This window comes from Carettochelys insculpta, chromosome 30 (genome assembly GCF_033958435.1).
Source record: "Carettochelys insculpta isolate YL-2023 chromosome 30, ASM3395843v1, whole genome shotgun sequence".
Lineage (NCBI taxonomy): Eukaryota > Metazoa > Chordata > Testudines > Carettochelyidae > Carettochelys > Carettochelys insculpta.
The window spans coordinates 8,277,642-8,297,348 of NC_134166.1; the positions used below are offsets into that span (position 1 = coordinate 8,277,642).

The 19,707-nt window shown below is 45.1% G+C and overlaps 1 protein-coding gene across 3 annotated transcripts in view; it reads right to left on the bottom strand.

Annotated features, from left to right (window-relative positions):
* Positions 1-270: 270 nt before the first annotated feature.
* TUFT1 (tuftelin 1) overlaps positions 271-19,707 on the bottom strand; it is a 30,921-nt gene continuing 11,484 nt past the window's right edge. For 2 of the 3 annotated variants that reach the window (XM_074980781.1, XM_074980784.1), the window contains exons 2-13: positions 17,653-17,727; positions 16,599-16,703; positions 15,178-15,264; positions 12,139-12,228; positions 11,694-11,762; positions 9,814-9,927; positions 7,251-7,379; positions 6,021-6,115; positions 5,063-5,168; positions 4,242-4,325; positions 2,452-2,552; positions 271-1,502 (exon numbers count right to left, since the gene is read on the bottom strand). In XM_074980781.1, the coding sequence (XP_074836882.1) occupies positions 1,439-1,502; positions 2,452-2,552; positions 4,242-4,325; positions 5,063-5,168; positions 6,021-6,115; positions 7,251-7,379; positions 9,814-9,927; positions 11,694-11,762; positions 12,139-12,228; positions 15,178-15,264; positions 16,599-16,703; positions 17,653-17,727 (1,119 nt within the window). In that variant the 3' untranslated portion in view covers positions 271-1,438. The remainder of the gene's footprint in view (positions 1,503-2,451; positions 2,553-4,241; positions 4,326-5,062; positions 5,169-6,020; positions 6,116-7,250; positions 7,380-9,813; positions 9,928-11,693; positions 11,763-12,138; positions 12,229-15,177; positions 15,265-16,598; positions 16,704-17,652; positions 17,728-19,707) is intronic. The other variant, XM_074980783.1, reaches the window with a different exon arrangement.

Here is a 19,707-nt window from a genome sequence, read left to right on the forward strand (position 1 = left end):
CAGTGCCCTAACACCCCTACAGTATGTGGGTGAGTGGCTGTACTCTAGGAAGAGCTGAGTGTAGGCTAACCAAGCATTATGGAGGCCGCAGCAATCAGCCTAAAACCTTGGAACATGCATCAGCGCAGGCTGCAACACAGGACTTCGCTGTGCAGGGACACAGAACTGTTCTCTTGCAGGAGGCTGTTACAAGTGTCTGAAAACTGTTCCCATGGGCCCACAAATGTTTCGTTCCAACCTATGCTCAAATTCCCATAAAACCACAATACACACTATTTACATAATTTATTCAATCCACTACAGATTTGGGTGGCTATGTAAGGCATATGGTCTTCTGCATTAATGAGGTTATCTGATGGGTACCTTTTACAACACTTATATAAATTCTGTCTATACTAGTTTAGACACAGTCACGTGTAGATCTCCTCTTGGTCAGAGATGGAAAAAAGGAGAAGGCTGCTTCTTTTCAAAATCACATACAAGTTATTTTATAACTTTCCAGCCCAGCAGAAAAAACTGATTAGTACCCTCCATTGAAATAAGAAAAACATGCATGCACAAAATATGCTACATAAAACTATGGCATAAAACTTACATGTGTCCTTTCTGAGCTAATCTGAAGATACTAATAATTTATTGAAATAAATACAAGGAAGAGCTGGACAGTCTGCTTTTATACCTACACACATTCGTGTAAGTTTCATCTCCACACTGCTGAGGAACCAAACAACTGTTGAAAAGCCTTGTACTCAATACAGTCTCACAGCTGCCACATGCAGCACTCGCTGTCACCACAGGAGGGAGGAAGCCAGACCTTAAAAGGACATCAGTGGGATTCAGCTGGTTTGGAGTAGACTGGGAGAGAAACAAGGGAATCTCATTTCAAGAGGGGGATTCTGGGTGCTGATCTTTTTAAAAAAAGATGAACAGCTTCAGTCCACTTTGTTTAGTTGCAATTTAAAAGAGCAGGATTCCATGGAGGCATAAGGCATACAGCATCCTAAGCTGCTCATAGAGCAATACCAGGCTTGAACAATGAAAGAAATGGTAAAAAGAACAGTACCAGAAAGAGGCAGCCTGATGCTCAGGCCGAGTGCAAGTGGGTCTGTTATATACAGACATGGGTTGGATGTTCCCCAGACACTACATCAGGCACCACGCTCAACAAATTTGCTTCTGCTGGCCTCTGGAAGCCACGGGGGACAGCAGTATGGAAACATTGTTTCAGTAGCCCTTGCTGCTCTGCCAGTCCTCACCAAAGGGGCCAGCTTGGGTCCTTGAAGCATTACAGTTCTCTGGAGGCATTGTCCTCCATTTGTCCAGTGAGTTCAGAGGTGGCCCGAGGGGCTGCACACACAAGCCAGGGAATGGCAGTAAAGGTCAGTCAACAGTAGCAAACGGTGAGGTTCTTCAGTTTAGAAGCTGAGCCCAGGAGAGCTCATGTTTCCAGCACTCTGATGAGAGGAAGGGGCTTGGGTCCAATGGGTTTCATCAGCCTTTTACTACAAAGCAAAGAAAGGAAAGCGCTCAGAAGCAGACCAACCAGAAGCACTGCAGCTATGACCAATTAGAATGCAAGTCTATGAATCTAGGTTATTATATGCTCCCCCATTAAACTCTTATCTTCCAAATATACGTGCATTGAACCTCCAAACTCTTTTTGAGCGTGAAGGGCAAAGGAAGAGGAGAGGTACGGCGGAATGGAGGCCTACAGAGATCCAGTGACTTGACAGGTCAGGTAGGGAAGCTCATCATCATCAATAACCGCAGGCTCAGCGCCCATTGGTGTCTGATGCCTCTCTCACTATTTCCTTCCAGTAGGGAGGCTGAGTCAGAGCTAATCCCCATCTCTAATCACATTCTAGTGGCCTATCTGCCAGACCATCCTTCCAAAGTTTGAGTTTAATGCCAGCAATAGGAATATTCAAACGCTTTTAGCCTGAGTTTGGAACAGACTGGGGGGAAGGCGGGGAATCATGCTTAATTAGGTGGCTGACTTAAATGCAGCACAATACACAAGGCAAAATGTCTGCTATAGCAAATGACTCCTGAGAAACAGCACTTTTCACTCACAGAGCATTAAGCAATTTTGTCAGCCTCACAGGTCTTAAGTCTTGCACCCCAATTACAGATTGGGAAACTGAGGCAGGGAAGGATTGCTTTGCTGGTGTCTTCCACCAGGGGTCTTGGTGCTTAACAGTGAATCAAGCTTCACAAGAACTCCCACAAAAAAAATTCTTCCCCCATTTTACAAATGGGAACATTGAGGCACAGAATGAGAAAGTGACATGCTTCAAGGCCAACACTGAGGCAGTGACAGGAACCCAAACCTCCTGCCTCTCAAAACAAGGGCTTAGCTCACACTACCCTGCAGGAGAAGCAGCTTGGAGCTGAACAGTGCAAAACTTGTCCTTGTTCTGCCTCCACAGGCCGACAGAACTTCCTGCTTACCTGCTCATGGACTCTGATTTTGAGCGAGCTCTGGTGCTCTGGCTGCCCGGGTTGATTTGCTTCTCGATCAGGTGCTCAATCCGATCATGCATTTCCAGATTCTGAAACGAAGAACAGACCAGGCATTTCAACTCCGTTTGGACAGAGAGGCTGAAGCAGCAGCATGGAGTTTATTACAGCCTGACCCACTGAACATAGCACATCTGAAATTCCCACATTTCACCGGTTCACCACACTCCTCAAAGTTGTGAATGATGCTCATGGAACATCAGGTTCCCATGCCGCTGATGATACGTGCACTGCACTTTGGGGAACCTCCAGAGACTGGAAGACCACATGCACCAATGCTAGACAAACAAAAGGCAAGTTCTACCCCCTGAACTAAACACTTGGAGTCAATCCATCTCTGAGCAGACTGCATGTTAGAGGCCCAAGGAAGTGCTGGGGGAAGATTAATTTCTTAGGTATATCTTATTTCACCCTGCTCCATGCAAACTGCAGACTAGAGTGTGCTTTGATACTTTTGTGATCCAAACAGAGTTCCAGAGCCTGTGCCCGCCTCCAATCAAGGTTTCATTAGGCTGGCAGTTCTACAAGAATATACGGGATTAAATATGAATTTAATTTAGATTGTCCATTGAAGTGAAGTGCTAAATCTAGTCAAATGGCAGCAGTTGCACCATTGCACTTTTCAGGGAAATGGTCCCATGCATTTTCAGTGCCCCCCATCCCTTTTTGCACTGATTAGCAAAATACCAAAGCACCATGGAAAGAGAAGAGAATGGTTAAATGCTACCAGCACATGCTCACTTTTAGCCAAAAGGAGATACGATCACCATCCAATATGATGGACCCCGGTGTGCAGCTCTGTTTTGCAGAGCTACCATGTGGGACACACCACGGTCTAGATGGCACTTGCTCCTGCCTCAAGTGGTTCGATGGAAACCATCCAAACCTACAGACTTCAACTCAAGCAAGACCTGTCTTTGCTTGTGCAGCAGGCACACTGCATGGTAAGGCTGTGCTAGTTTCTCTAGCGTCCCGACTGGTGGCCCTGCTGTGCCTCTGAAGAAAAACAAAGTTCATTCCATACGTTTGTTAGTTGATTCAAACTTTGAAGCAACTTGCAAAAGAATCACATGACCGATTTCACTGGCATTTCATGTTTGAGGGCCTGGCTCTTATCACCTCAGGGGTCGGCAACCTGCTGTTCCAGAGCCACCTGCAGCTCTTTAAGGAGCCACTTGTGGCTCCAAGCACTGCTGCCACTGACTCCACTTGCAACTCTGGAGGCTGCTGCTGCTTAAACAATGCCCATAGTTAAAATGGAGCCCTGCAGACATGCTGAGAAAGAGGCGGAAGCTGTGGCACAGCAGTGGCAGAGCTTGTCAACTGAGGCAGGTAAATCCTGGGGAGGGGATGGCAGTTTGGGGCTGAAGGGGTTAAATCTGGGGATGGGGTTGAGACAGGTAAAGCCTGGACATGGGGGTAAGAACTTCCTAACTGAAATAAATCAGTACGTGCTCTATTCTTAATACGGGTGACGAAAAGTACCAGTTTTACATTATTAAGGACTGTGACATTCACACACACTGCAGTTCTTGAAGTATTGATTTTGTAACTGAATTTGAAAAAAAGTGGCTCTTTTCCCTATTTTGGTTGTAGACCCCTCCCTGTACCAGTTGGACACGAATGCTCTGAGCAGTTAAAACAGGCTTTTCCGTCCCACCACAGGCACTTGGAGACAACACCAATCCTGTAAGAGCAGCTCAGCCAACTAACAAACATACCTCAGCTTCCAAGTAGGCAACTCTCTCTTTGAGCTCCTGAATAATCATATCCTTCGCATGAATCACTGTTTTTGAATTCTGAAGCTGTAAAGGAAAGTTCATCAAATGACTAAAGAAATCTCATACATACCGACATGAGACAAGGCATCTAGAAAGCAGTTTAAACCAGGAGTCTTTCGAGATTGACAGTAAAGCAACACTCACGACAGGTTTTGTATATTTTGATCAGGGAAAAAAACCCTGAGTTCTGGGCAAGAAAGTCACAGTTAATTCTAGACTGTCCAAGTTCTATTTCACTACCAGGGATTCTTTGATGGGTCCCACTGCAGACAATGGACCAAATTTATTGCTGGCATAGACGACAGCAATTCATTTTATTTCCAAAAAACTGGTCTTGCTAAGCACCACAGTCTGATTCCCATCACTGCAGTTCTTCCCACAGAAGATCAGACCTTTCACCTCTGGGTCAGCACTTTGAAGGGTAGTTGTGGGGGAAGGAAACAGTGACATTTTCAAACTGCTCCCTCTGGCAGATGTTCAGAATCAAACTAGCAGGCTTTGTGCGGCCCTCAGCTTGGGCTGCCATGACCCTGCTTCCTCCTCACCCCCAAAAGCAAGCACTGGCCTCCCTTAAAGAGGATAAAAAACAAGTTTTATGCTGCTCCATTCAGATTCTGCAGACCCAGAATCCTTTATAGCATTTGCATTTCTGTAGCCCCAGGAGCCCTAATCACGGACCACACAGCCACTGTGCTCAGCCCTGTACAAATGGGGGGGCGGAAAATGATTCTAGCAGGGAGTATCTCTAATAGGTCTCCCACCTGCTCAATCATTTGCCGAACTTTGCGCTGCTGACTCTTCAGCATGTCGTCAAGATGGTGTATCTTCTCCCGCAAAGTGGCAACTTCCTTCTCCAGTTTGGCTGACCTACGAAGGAGATGCGAGAGTCAGAACCACTCGGCCTCCCCGGATCAGCAGAGGAATGTGGGACTGGATATTTTACCAGAGCCCCTAAGCAAATGCTGCAACACCTCCCCACCCCAGAGCAGTGCTTATCTTGCCATAGACAGCCAGTTCTCCAGCCACTTGGCCGAAATGGAATAGTAGGAATAGGTAGAGATTGTAAGGGAGGCTGGAGTTGTACGAGAGAAGCTGGGGAGACAGACAGGTGCCCCAGATGGCAGATATGCCAACAGTAGCAAAGACTGAGTAGAGGAACAGAGGCCAGCAACCCTGAGAAAAGATGAGGTTTTTGTTTACCTACAGCAAGGTGCACAGCTAGTCCAGTGGGAGGGTGGGACCCAAGGCAGCATGCTGACAGTGGGGGCCCACTGGTGGGTTGGTCCCAGGGTGACACACTGACAGTGGGGCTTCACCATTGGACAGGGGGTGCCCCAGTCAACTGGATCACAGGGCCCTAGGGCCAAGCCTGGCCAGGTGAGCTTAGTAAACTAGAACCATTTCCACTCAGACCCTGAAGCAAACAGGAAGCTAGAGGAGCTATGTGAGAATAGAGCAACATTTAAAACTGAAACATGTGAGAGTTTTGCTTTTCCTAACAAGGCCACGTGAGGACTCTGCTCAATCTCTAGGGAAGGTTTTTGGGCACTGCCAACTGCAGTCGGAACAGACAGATTAGTCATCTCCTTGAGAAAACCCTGACATTCGCTAAGCAGCCATGCCCGCCCTTCACAAGAATGCCAAGTCATGCCCCAGCGAGCTGAAAGGCTCACTCCTGAGAAAGGAGTGTCAGACTCCCTACCCAAGGCTGAGCCTCACCTATCCTGTTCGGCGAGCTTGTCATTTTGCAGGCTCCTCAGTTTCTCCAGTTCTTCTTCACCCTCTTTCATCTTCAGCAGCAAACTCTGATGTTCCTACAACAGGTCATAGGACAAGTTACAACAGCTGCTCTGGTCTCTATTTCAAGGCAGACACACAACATGGGGCTACACGCATCTGTGGCACTGGGCAATTTCAGGAGTCAGCCTTGGTTGTCAGCAAAGATGCTGAGGTGCAGCCTGTATCCAGAGCTGTCCCATCCAATGGGCAGTTCAGGATGGCCCCATGCTTTGGGGGAATCCTTGTATTGGTAAGCAAGAGGGTTCTAGGAGCCAGAGGCAGTGAAGCGACAGCAGCCTCCTTTGCCTTCTCCCAGCCAGGTCACACTGCTTCACCACAGTGGCAGGAAGCAGAGTGCCGGGGCCCCATCCTACTCCACTCCCCACAAGCAACATGCCTGGGAGCCAGGCTTAGTGGAGTGCAGCAGGCTGAGGCCACGTAGCTCCGCTTCCCACTGCCACCATGAGTGCAGAGGGGCCTGACCCTCTGCTGCCAGTGCCATGCCTCCAGCTAATCCCCTCAGTCACATCGCTTGGGGCAGGGGACTTGGGAAAAGCGGTGCAATGGTGGTGGGAAAGGGCATGGGCAGGAAAAGACAAAGCTTGAGCTAAGGGGTGAAGTGGGGGCAGGGTGAAGGTAGGAAGAGGCAGAGAAGGGTAGGCCAGGGCCTCATGCCTCTCTCCCCTCCCCCAGGGCTACGCTGCTTGTATCTCATGGGAATTTAGCACACGTGAAATGAAACAAGGAAACTCCATTTCCCTACGGGATGGGGCAGCAGCACTCCAAGTCTCCCCATGCTGCACTCTACCACTGTGCTTCACCTCTGGCCTAGACCTGTAGGAAAGGTCCGTCTCTGATTTGTTTCCACCTTAGCCCCTCTGCTGAGGAAGCCTGCACAGCACCAGTTGTGCTGGTGGTGATCATCATGTGGACATTCATACTCTGGAACTCGTTACACCCAGGAGCTATCAAGCAATGACAACTCGGCAGCCAGCTGGCATGCTTTCTGCTTTGGAGGAGGCACTTGTGCTACAGCAGTAGTGCTTCAGAGCTGATCAGCATCCTGCCTGCTGCAAGCGCTAAACCCGTCACACTTAGCAGTGGACACCTGACAGAGCAGCCTAGGAAACAGACCATCAAGCAGGCCCCGTGTGGCTCTCCAAGCAGTACCTTCTCCATCCCTGACATGAGCCTCTGCAGTTCCTCCAGCTTCACTTCCTTTGACACCATATCCTCCTCAGCCTTCTTCAGCGCTGCAGTGGTTTGCTCAACTTCTTTCTGGTATTGGGATGTTGTCATCTGCAACACAACACAAAAAGAAAGACGTTTCTGATGATCCTCAGAGTCAAAGCCAATGAGAAGGTCCTTTTCAGGTACTGTATTTTGAAGACTGAATGGCATTCCTATTCTTGGCAGGTGTATTGTGCTGAAGGAACCCCAACAGCCCAAAGCACTCGAGAAGGGGAAGCCTTACAAAGCGTTGTCTCCAGAGCAGTTCACGCTACCTGACACAAATCCTATGGCAACAGAGACAGAAGTGCACCATAAATGGCCAAAAACTCATGATCAGAGGCAGGTGCATTGCCCATGAACACACTCAGGGTATGTCCACACTTGAACCACTATAACAGCACAGCTGAGCTGCTGTAGGGCTTCTGTGTTGATACCACCTATACCCATCAGTGCGATTCCTCTGTCAGTGTAGGCAATCCACCTCCTGGAGAAGTGGTAGCTAGGGCAATGAGTTCTGTCAACCTAGCACGATCTACATTGGGCGGCTTAACTACTTCACTCAGGGCTGTGGATTTTTCACACCCAGAGATGTAGTGTTGCCGACGTCATGCAAGGTGAGGGCTGGTCTACATTGGGCTAAGGGATGTAAATGCCCAAGAGTCAGCAACAGAACTGGGACTAGAAGTCAGGAGCTCCTGGCTCCCTCTCTTGCACGCTGATCATCCAATCCTTTTACTGTCCTGTGGAGAAGGATTCTCTTTTCACCCACTAACTTCCCTGACATGACCAAACCATACACCTAAAGTGGATGCAGCTGCCAAACCAGCTGATAAGCATCTACACAATGTCCATTTAAACAGGAAAGCTATATTGGCTAATAGAAGACAGACGCAGATTTCCAGTCCCTGAGCCATGCATCAGGAGTGCTCCCAAACACATTTCTTCTGTCCTCATCACCCCACTCTTCAGGCAACAGCTGAAGCCTAGTCTGCACTTAAAACTGATTGCTATACCCTACCCGCACTTCCCTGCCCATTAGTTCCTTAGCTCATAATCGCACAAGTACATATCTGTTTTGGAGGGGGGAAGAGGCTTCACTGGGTAATAGGATTTATTTTCCCAGCCATTTAGGGCTAAAAGGATTTCTCTTCAACAATTTAGTCAAGCTCCGTGAAAAGAAATGGAGTCTGGAACCAATGAAACAATGGCACGAAATCCTCAAGTATCCACCAACAGGGACTGCCCTTCGCCTCACGCACTCATTATGTTTAATGACCTCTCTGCCTAGGTCAATGTGACAAAGCCAGCCTGCAATCCAGATACGCTTTCCATAAACATAAGGGGGCGGGGTTGGATCATCGATCCCTAGTTCTGAGGAAAGGAGCAAATGAGAGATCCTGCTGCGTCAGCACCACCTAGCACACAGCACCTGCTGTTTTCTGTTCCTTTCACTGCTGCACCTGCTTGTCACCCTAAAGCAGCATGTAAATACAGTCACCACTGCAAGGAAGTGAATTCAGCCCTCGTCTCAAAAACGTGCTCACGTTTCTATTTAACAAATCACAATGTGACATCAGAGCTGGTTCTCACCTGCTCAGCTCATGTCACGACCCTCTGCCACCAAGACATGTTGTGATCTTGATGCAACAAGCTAAGAATCTCTCTGTAAGAGGCAGGCTTGTGTTGTGTGGAAGATACTAGACCATTCAGTAGATCAGGCTGGACTCAGCCACTGTTTCACTCCTCTTCAGACTTCCTATGTGACTACTTAAGGCACTTCATTCTCTGCACCTGAATTTCCTCAGCTACAAAATGGGGACAGACAAATACTTCCCTCAATCACTTGTTCCTAGGCCAGAAAGGAATATTGCAATAGTGTAGTTTGACATCTTGTGTAACAAACAGCCTAACCCCTGGACAAGGATTTGAACCCTTGACCCTCAGATTAAGAATCTGAAGCTCCATCACATGAGCTATCCAGTCAATACATTGCTGCATGCAAGATGCTCATATGATTTTGATGAGCACAGAGCCTTCCTATACGGGATAAAGTGAAACTGGAGATTGAGGGGGAAAAAAGGCCAAAATGCCACTTCTCCTAACAAGCACTTTGCTACCACTGAAGTTGTTATTACCTGGAAATGGTCATTGTATATATCAAGATTAAGTCAGTGAAAATTTGACTGCAATACGTTTAATGATCTGTAGAGACTAATGGCAATCACTGTGCTCACGATGACGTCACATGAGGACAAGACTGGGTGTGCTAGCTGGTGTGAACTAGCCATATGCATTTTTTTAATCAATTGCTAAATGCCATCCAAGTCTTTTTACTCTGGATTTCAAAACTGCCTTCACAGCAGCTCTTCATCAGTGTCCCCCTGAGCTCCAGAAGGAAGGGACTAGTCAGTTTCTGAGGACTCTGAAAGCAACTTGAAGCCAGCTCCTCATTCAGGCAAATATCAAACTGTTTCAGAAGTCAAAAAATGTGTGTATTCACCTCAAAAGCAGTCTTGTCTGACTGATGCCGCTTCTCAGCTTCCCGCAGTTTAGTGAACAATCTCTTCGCTGTCTCACGAATTTTTTCTATGTCATCGCTTGAATAATCATCTTCCTGCAAACACAGCATGAAATCATTATTTGTCTCAGGTCGAACAATCAGAACAGATGCATTTTTTTTCCTGCAAGTGGAAGAGCCAATACTTTTGACCAAATGTTACAATATTCACCACCTAAAAAGGTGGCAAAAGTGTTGTTAAAAAGTTTAATGTAAGCAAATGAGACTCAGTTCTCAAAAGTCCACACAGAATCAGGTGTCTTGGGCCCATAAAACAATTTATTTTATGTGACTTTCTTAGGTGACCCTTCAGTCCCTCCCATGTTGTTTTCAGGATGTTTTCATTAGCTACCTTTAGGTGTCCCCAAAACCAGCAAGTGAACCACATCAGGACAGCTTATAGCACTCAGATTACTGTATCCCGGTACCTTTAGTTATGGCTTTTAAACAGTTAACAAAAGGGTTGCAGCATTGTATTGTGTTATTCTGCGGCATGCCATTACTGTAGAGATAGCATGAGACTGAAGAAAATTGAGCAATAAGCTGCTAACTACACAACCTCAAATAAAGTGGTCTAATTATCCCTACGCTCAAAGGACCTTGTGCTTGAAGAGATTTAAAAAGCTGAGCTCATTACTAAAGCAAGCTTGTTAAAATGCATGTTTTAAAAAAAATATATCAGAGCTGACTTCTAACCGAATTCAGATAACACCAGAACAGCACCAGTTGACTTTAGAATGCAAGGGAGATGCTAGAACAATTATAGTTCTGAAGTCACTCCAGAAGCAAAGGGGTCTGTTTTGGGACCAGTTCTGTTCAATATCTTCATTAATCATTTGGATATTGGCATAGACAGTACGCTTATTAAGTCTGCAGATGATACCAAGCTGGGAGGGGTTGCAACTACCTTGGAGGATAGGGTCATAATTCAGAATGATCTAGATAAATTAGAGAAATGGTCTGAAGTAAACAGGATGAAGTTTAATAAAGATAAATGTAAGGTGCTGCACTTAGGAAGGAATAATCTGTTTCACACATACAGAATGGGAAAAGACTGTCTAGGAAAGAGTACAGCAGAAAGGGACCTAGGGGTTCTAGTAGATCACAAGTTAAATATGAGTCAACAGTGTGATGCTGTTGCAAAAAAAGCAAACATGATTCTGGGATGCATTAGCAGGTGTGTTGTGAACAAGACATGAGAAATCATTCTACCGCTCTACTCCGCGCTGGTTAGACCTCAGCTGGAATATTGTGTCCAGTTCTGGGCACCCCAATTCAAGAAAGATGTGGAGAAATTAGAGAAGGTCCAGAGAAGAGCAACTAGAATGATAAAAGGTCTGGAGAACATGACTTATGAAGAAAGGCTGAAAGAATTGGGCTTGTTTAGCTAGGAAAAAAGAAGATTGAGGGGGGACATGATAGTGGTTTTCAGATATCTTAAAGGGTGTCATAAGGAGGAGGGAGAAAACTTGTTCTTCTTGGCCTCTGAGGAGAGAACAAGAGGCAATGGACTTAAACTGCAGCAAGGGAAGATTAGGTTGGACATTAGGAAAAAGTTCCTAACTGTCAGGGTGGTCAAGTACTGGAATAAGTTGCCAAGGGAGGTTGTGGAATCTCCCTCGCTGGAGATATTTAAGAACAGATTAGATAGATGTCTATCAGGGATGGTGTAGATAGTGGTCGGTCCTGTCGTCAGGGCAGGGGACTGGACTCGATGGCCTCTTGAGGCCCCTTCCGGTCCTAGTGTTCTAGGATTCTACGATTTTAAAAAGAAACCACATCTAACTGTTCAAAATATAGTTTTCCCTTTTTTGATTACACACCTGATCCTCCAGTGAGTTCCTATGCAACGTGTCAGGCGTCCAGATTCCATTTTGTTTTTCAAGCATTACCTATTTAAAAAAACATGAACTGTGATCCTCTCATAAAAGTGGACTCAGCAATTAGAATACTGTCATCAGCTTCTCTTTGTATTGCTGTAAGAGCTTTAAAATAGGGAATGTATTCTCCATAATAGGTTTAGAAAAAAATGAAAGTGAACTAGTGCATTTGAACAGCCAATGCATTTAGTGTGCTGAATCTCTCTCGTTTGTTTCTGCATATTTCTCAGTTTTTCCTCCATAGACAGGTTTCCTAACAGGCTTTTAATGACCCAAGGGGATTTTATTTCTAGGCCACATTTTGCTATTTTTATTACCCAAAAGTGGCATCTGTTCTCTCAGGAAGGAAAGTGCCACTGTAAGTTGACTCAAGAAATGTTCCTGTTACCTTTGCACATTGCAGATTATTCTTATCTCCTTGTCTGTTCTCAAGTTTACTACTTATATCTTCCCGCAGCTTCTTCAAAGAACTTCTAGCCTGGTAAATGCAAGTCAATTTAGCTTCGTCTGTATGGACAACAGTGTCAGTTATTCTTTTCAAAATATATCAAATGCACGTCATAGATCCCAAGGAGAGGGTGTAAAAACATTACATGCCAGTGTTCGACACCAGACAAGCAAGCAGGTCTTTGTCTTGTCACAACAAGCCACAAAAGTTGCTGATTTTACTAACTATGCACCCGCAAGCAGCACTGGCTACAAGTTTCTTACTATCCTTGTTATATGTGGTTAAAATTAAAGGACAGAAGGACCTCTCAATACATATGCTGATTTCTACTACTGTTTCATTTTCTTTGGAAGACGGCACTGAAAATTAACAGAAATGACTAACAGAGGCTTGTTATTCCACACATTGATCCCGTGGGTCTTCAGTAAACTCCCATATGGCTGACAAGTACAATATCAATTTGCACCTGTGATACAATGTTAAGTCACTAGAGAAAATGAGTCCAGGGTCAACCCCCTGCACACTCAAGGCTGAAATGCAGATACTTCAGCAGGTACTTTCTGCATCTACAAACACTTCTCATACAGGGATCACCACACACTTTTCTAGCTGTTAATCTCTGATGCACCACTGCGATGTAAGTATTGTCTCACTTTAGAGGAAAAATCTAAGGCACAAAAGAGCCAAGCTCATACATGTGTGATTATGCTGTATCTTAAAGAGGCCAGCCACTGATCCAAACTTCTTAAAGCACAAGAGCTACTTCAACTATTCAACGTAATTAAGCAAAAGGGTTATTCAAGAGCTTTTGTATGACTAAACTTGGTGCATCTATTTACTCATATAGTTATACCAATACAAGCCCTAGTACAAACACAATTATGCAATTATTTCTCCCTCAACAGATCTCAAAGCACTTCAGTCTCTTAATGCATTTATCTTCTACACTCTATGAAGAAGGGCAGCATTAATCAGCTCCATTCAACACTTGAGGAATTGAGGCTCAATGAAGTGAAATAACTTTAAAGCTACACGCAAAGCTCATGTCAGAGCAGAGAATTCAATGCCACTGGTCCCTCATCTTACACCTGTGCCCTGACCATAGCTTCTCATTCTACTGATACAGAATAGTTCCCTTCCCATATGGTTAGAGTTAAAGTGCTGCAAATTGTGTGTTTAGTTAAGGCCTTAGTCACACCATTAATATGACTGTTACTTGAAACTTTTCACTTACACCTCTCTCTCTATATCTGGAAGTGAGGGACACTGCTGACCAAACACACACCCAGTGAGAACTCATTGTAATAAACGAAGAGTGGTTAATAAAGTTAAAATACCAAAGACTTAGTACCTCCATACAAAGATTAAAAGCATTTTGATGGCTTAGATAAAAATTTCCAAGACTAACAGTGCTGCCAGAGTATTTCCTCTCAGAGCCTCCCTTCAAGTAAAAGAATGTGTCTGCACCCCACTCCCAGCTGGGGAGCAGAGGAACAGTCAGGTGAAGGCTGATGACTGGGAATGGGGCCAATGGCCAAGAACAGGGACCAGCGGACAAGCCATGGCCAGAAACCAGCGCAGGGCCAAGGCCAGGAGTGGAACCAGGGCCGTAACTGGGGCTGGAGCAGAGCTAGGGACACAGCAGGTCTGAAGGTGCTGACCAGGGTCCTGTTGCATCCCCCGCCAGATGTCCATCCATGGCCCACCGTAACGTGCACCCCACAGTTTAGTGGTCTCTGCTGTTAGAGCAGTGGCTCCAAACCCTTTCTGCTTTTCAGTTAGTTTTGAAGAGCTGTCAAATAGTCTGATCAGGCCTATAATGTGTTCACTGCAGTGAAGAGATCGTTCATGCCACTTTTATTTTCTTTAGGGGAAATGCATTTTGACTGAGGCTGCAGACCAAAATTCAGAAGGATAATATAGAATAGAGGCACAGGAATGGCACTGAGCGACCAACAGAATTGCTCGGCCCCTGGCCACGATGAGAGGGGGCGGCACTGCGACTGCAAAAGGGGCACGGCCTCAGGCAGAAGGGGTGGGGCTGGAGTTATCCCTTCAGTGCCACCCAGAATGCACCACCAATCAGAGCTCCAGCCTCAATTTAAAGGACCCCATGCTCTGGCCATTGCTGTGACAGTGGTGGTTGGGAGCCCTGGGCATTTTAAAATTGCTGGCCCTGGGGCAGCAGCCACCTTCATCCTCTCCTTTCAGTAGGCCTGCAACTGTCCTACTCAGATGTTGGACTGTCTAACCCAGTATCCCATCTCCCAACAAAGGAAAGTGCAGAAAGCCCTCAACATTGACAATTAGACATTTAAGTTTAATTTAAAAGGCAAATCTGGGACAAACCAGACTAGATCTCACTTCTGCACAAGTGGTTTACATCTCAACCAACTATCTACCACCCGCTGCCCCAGCTGGGAAGGGAACCCTTGAAGTGTCAGCCATCAGATTTCTTTAGGCAGGTAAAGCCTTGCTTATAAAACTGCCTGCTAAGAGGTGGCTTTAGTGACGTAACTGGGGAAAACAAGCAAAAGTCATGTCGTTCTCACACAGCTGACTTGCATCTTAGCCAATGCAACACTACAAAATGTGCCTGCAAGGTGGCGGTGTTATGCAAACAGGAGAGAGTTCTCTGGTCAATATAGAAAAACCAGCTTACAGAGCAGCAGTACCTATGTCAGTGAGAAAGCATCTCCTGCCAGCACAGAACAGAACTTTTTCAGGCATAAATGCTAATGTACACATGGCCTCTGTCTTAGGAAAACCAGGTACATAGTGTGTACTTGAGAAACAGAAGGGCAGATTTTTGTATACGAAGAGAACATCTCTGTCATGACAGATGCTTCAAATAGTGCCACAAGAAATTGAGGGCTACAAAGCTTTGAGATAAGCCTCCAATGGGCAGCTGGGAATTCAGCCTTTGGTTAGGTTAAGCCAGCAACATATTGTACATGATCTCCAAAACCAAAAAACTACCTCTTGAATGTAATGAAGTTCACTTTTCAGCTGACTGACATTCTGTTCATGTTTCACCTTGTCCTCAGCCCTGGCTTTCAAGTAAACCTGTGAGTGAAAGAAAAACCTCTGTGAAACAGCTGTTCAGTTACAGAAGAAGATATGAAACAAAATAGTCACAGTCACATATCCAAGTACAACAGGAAATAAATTCTCCAATCCCCCTAAGATCTTCCAGGCTCTCTCTCACCTCTAGCCCTTCTTTTGTCAGGGCACATGGCTGCAATTAGGAAATCAAGTTCCCATTAATTTTAACTGGCCATCCTTTATAATGCTTTGAGAAGTTCAGCCTTAAGCTTGACTTTTTCCAGGAGAAATAGTTAATGATGGTTATGACCAGGGCTTTTTTTTCCTGCCACAATGCCATGGAATGGCACTCTAGCACCTTTTATCGTGGTGCCCCCATTTTGAAAGTTAGCTGAGCTACGCTCCCCATTTGCAGCAACAAATGGGGCAGCAGGGAGTGGTGAAATGCGCCTCAGTAGAGCTGCACATGTGGAGTGCAGCCCCCCACTTTGTGCATGCCTGGAGCCGCATGGCTCCTGCTGCCCCAGTGCCTGTGGCCCACCATGGTCCCGGAGGCCCAGCCCAGCATGGCTCTTGTGCAGCTCTGGCAGCCCAGCTCGAGTTGGAGAGCCGCTGCAGCAGCACATAAGTAACTTGCCGGTATTCACCTGAGGGGAGGGGAAAGGGAGAGGGGGTACCTGGCTGTGAGGAAGCGGGAAGGCATTCATTTGCGGGGGCTGGGGTGCCTGGTTCTGGGGGGAGGGCATTCATTTAGAGTGGGGAGCTGGAGGTGTGGGGGGGGGGTGTTAAAATTTGGTGGTGGGTTGGGGATGTGGGGGCGGGAGGGGCTTGAGCTCTTTTTCCCTAGGAAAAAAAGAAATGATTACAACCATCAGTTTTCCCGCCCCCCACTCTCCACACTAACTTTTCTTCATTTCCTGGTTTGTACATTTGAATGGATTTTAAAGCATTTGTTTACTTCTCCAAGCTCTCCCTTAGGGCTGGGAAGACACTAAACACTCCTCAAATGCCATTCTTGTTTTGAGTTTTAAAAGGTCCAGCTGAATCGAGTTCATTCCATTAAACCTGGGAAAGTTATTCAGCAACTCTGAAGCATGACACTGTTTCTATATTTAAAAATGGCTTCTCCTGAAAGAAAACCCACTCTTTAAGCATCCCCACAGGCTCTCCTACTCAATTAAGGGCACCCCTAAGCATGCTTGCTGAGATTTCTTGTTTGCCCAGCCAAAATTACATTTTTAGCTTACGTCTAACGTTAAACCAGATTAATTTAATCTTTATGCATAGTAGGTACTGCTAAATTGATTGTGCACATTAATTATAAAGATCAACTGAGAGCCATGGTCAACACTGACCTTGATGATCTCCTCATGGCCATCACTAGACTTGATGCATTCTGAAGCCAATGAATGGCCATTGCCCGATCTGTTGGCCACCATAGCGAAGGCCCTTCCAACAGGCTGCAAGATACAGAGTAAGACAATCAAATATCGAGACAACTCGCTTGCATACCTTGTCTGGACTAAGCACAGCCAGCTCTCTCATCAGATCAGCATCAAGCACCATACTGGAAGAATGCTGTGTAAAATGCAGTCTAGACCTTTTTTTTTTGGTGGTGGTGGGGGGAGACAAGAACCTTCCCCCCCGGCTTCTGTGGTTATACAAACCCCGAACAATGGGGCCTTTTTACAAGAGGGGGCTGCTAGGAGCTACAGAAATTGAAGGATTCTCCTTTAAGCAATCTGCAATGGACAAATGCTTACGCAGCTCAGAAAATGACATTCTGGCTTTGTCTACACTAGACCTAGAACTTCAAAAGGGGCATGATAATGAACCTAATCAAAAGATGCTAATGACACTCATGAATATGCAGCATCTCATTAGCATAACTGCAGCCAATGCCACTTTCAATCATGCATGGCTCATCTACACAGGGTCCTTTTCGAAAGGACCCCACACACTTCAAAATCCCCTTATTATATAACCAAATACGAAGAAGGGGATTTCAAAGCATGCGATGCCCTTTCAAAAAGGACCCTGTGTAGATGAGCCATGCACGATCGAAAGCGGTACTTTGAGTGCCACGGCCACAATTATGCTAATGAGGTGCTGCATATTCATGATGTCTCATTAGCTTCATTATCATGCTCCTTTTGAAGTTCTGGGGCTAATGCAGAGATAGCCTCTCTCTAGCATATCAAGCACAAAATAACTTGACTATTATCCCTTAACAAGTTCTTTCCTCTCCAAGCAGTTATCGTAACAGTTGTTACAGAACACCAGAACAGAAGAATTTTCTACTTAATTAAAATCCCTGGTTTTTAACAGCTGATAAAATTCAAAACATGGCACATAACAGAATGCAATGACTTCTACATACAGCAGTATGTTCACGGCTGGAACACACACCTTTTGTTTCACCTGATCACATCTCTCGCCTGGAAAGTCATTCTGCAATGTCAGCCGTAGAACTTTCACACTGTCCTGTAAGGAGGATGCCAGATTTTAGTTAAAAATGGTTTATGCTGCTCCATGATTAGGTTTTAACATATTTTTGTATCCACATAATACACACGCCTGTTAAATACAAGTCTCAAATACCCATTTACATTCTTTCCAAGCTCAGATGATTATGTGCAGAGACAGACAAATCCTATTTAACTCTTTGTATCTGACTACAGTTTATGCAGTAAAATGGTTCAGATTAAAAATGAGGAAGATTTGAAGGAGACTGAATAGCATCTCATTCAAGCCCCAGACAGACCTGAGGAAGCATTGGGGTGCGGGGGGGGAAGCAATCAAAGGATGTGATAATGGTTATATTAGCTCCAAGGCTGGAAAAACTGCCCTTGCCATTTGTAATCTAGACTAGTCATTAGGAGTTGCCAACACAGACCCAAGGTTGCTACTGAAAATACGCAAGTGAATGTCCTGGATTACCACCTTCATTTGGATGGGAAAGGCTCAATGTCACATTTCTCTCTTCCTTCAGTACAGGGGTGAAAAAAACTTTACGTTGGTCCCCACTATTCATTCCTGAAAGTAGCAGGACTCGCCCAACCTGTCTAATTCAATCCAAACTGACGGAAATTTTGGTTATGTTGATATGAAAAAAAAAAAAAAACACACACCCCCTTTTGGCATATGCAAGAAAATACGTACCTAGACCATAAAAACTTTCAGTATATAAATGTGTATACACATGCATACAAACAGTCACATGCTTAAAAATTTTAATGAGCTAGATGAGCCTCAGACCGAGCAGCTGATCATGCTGCACCCATTGTATGAAATGTCATGCTCCCACCTTCCCAGAAGGGGCCCATTCCCCACTTTGCGCACCCCTGCTTTAGTACTTGGGCTAGCTAACCTCACTGCGTTATGCCCAGATGTTGAGAACACCCAGAAATTGAAGATAGTGTATGTCACGCCAACAGTACAGGTAAGTCAACTGTAGATAAATCAATTCTAGCTACAGCAATTGCTTAGCTAGAATTGCATATCAGCCATTGACTTTAATGTCTACTATCAGAGGGTTAGGTGAGTTACAGCTCAGCAGATGTTTATGTAAACACGATTAAGAAACTTGAGAAGCCAATTATGAGAGACAAAAATGTTGGCAGTAAACTTTAATTCAGGATGTACTTTCTAAAGAGTAAAAGGCTTAGTATGATTCAAGGTTAACGGCAGTGAATTTTACAAGGCTGAAAACAATTCTGTAGAAAAATATTATCAGTTATGGATTATTTCACCAGAAACTTCCTCATGCGGACTGTGTGTATGTGAAGCAAATGAGGCTGTTGCAATGCAAAGCAATTGAACTACACATGATACAGTCCAGGTCACAATAAGGAAAGAAAGTAGCACCATTTTCTTACTGCAGAGAAATGAGTCTATCAGAATCCTGGACAACCTATATAACCGTCATGCTGACTAGTTTAATGGTTTAATGAACTAGCATGTGAATGTGCGACACTACCTACAGAAAAGGCAGGCTTCAAAAAGTGAAGCTAAACCCACTTGCATGTCTAAGCACTGTTATTATGGAATGCACCCGACTGTGCGTAAGCACTGTCGGACATGATTTTCAAAAGCACTTAATACAAATCTCACTGACTTTCACTGGGATTTGTGCTCTAGAGAATCCAGGTGACTTTGAAAAATAGGCCCCTTAATCTATCAACTGTTTATTACAGGTGATCTTTTTAATTCGTATGCAGTCATTGGACATATCCAACAGAGCCAGGGGTTCTTTGATACAGTTTATAAACTGTAATAACTATTAATTAAAAATAGGTTCCTCTTTAGTTCAGAGGCAACAGTATTTGTCTTGTTAAGCAGGTTTTTACAGTTCAATATAGCAGGAACAGGTTCTCACTCAGATACCTGCAGTGGAGTTTCTTGAAACATACTCATTTCTCTATCTCATTTAGAGCCTTGTTTACAAGATTCTTGTCCACAGAA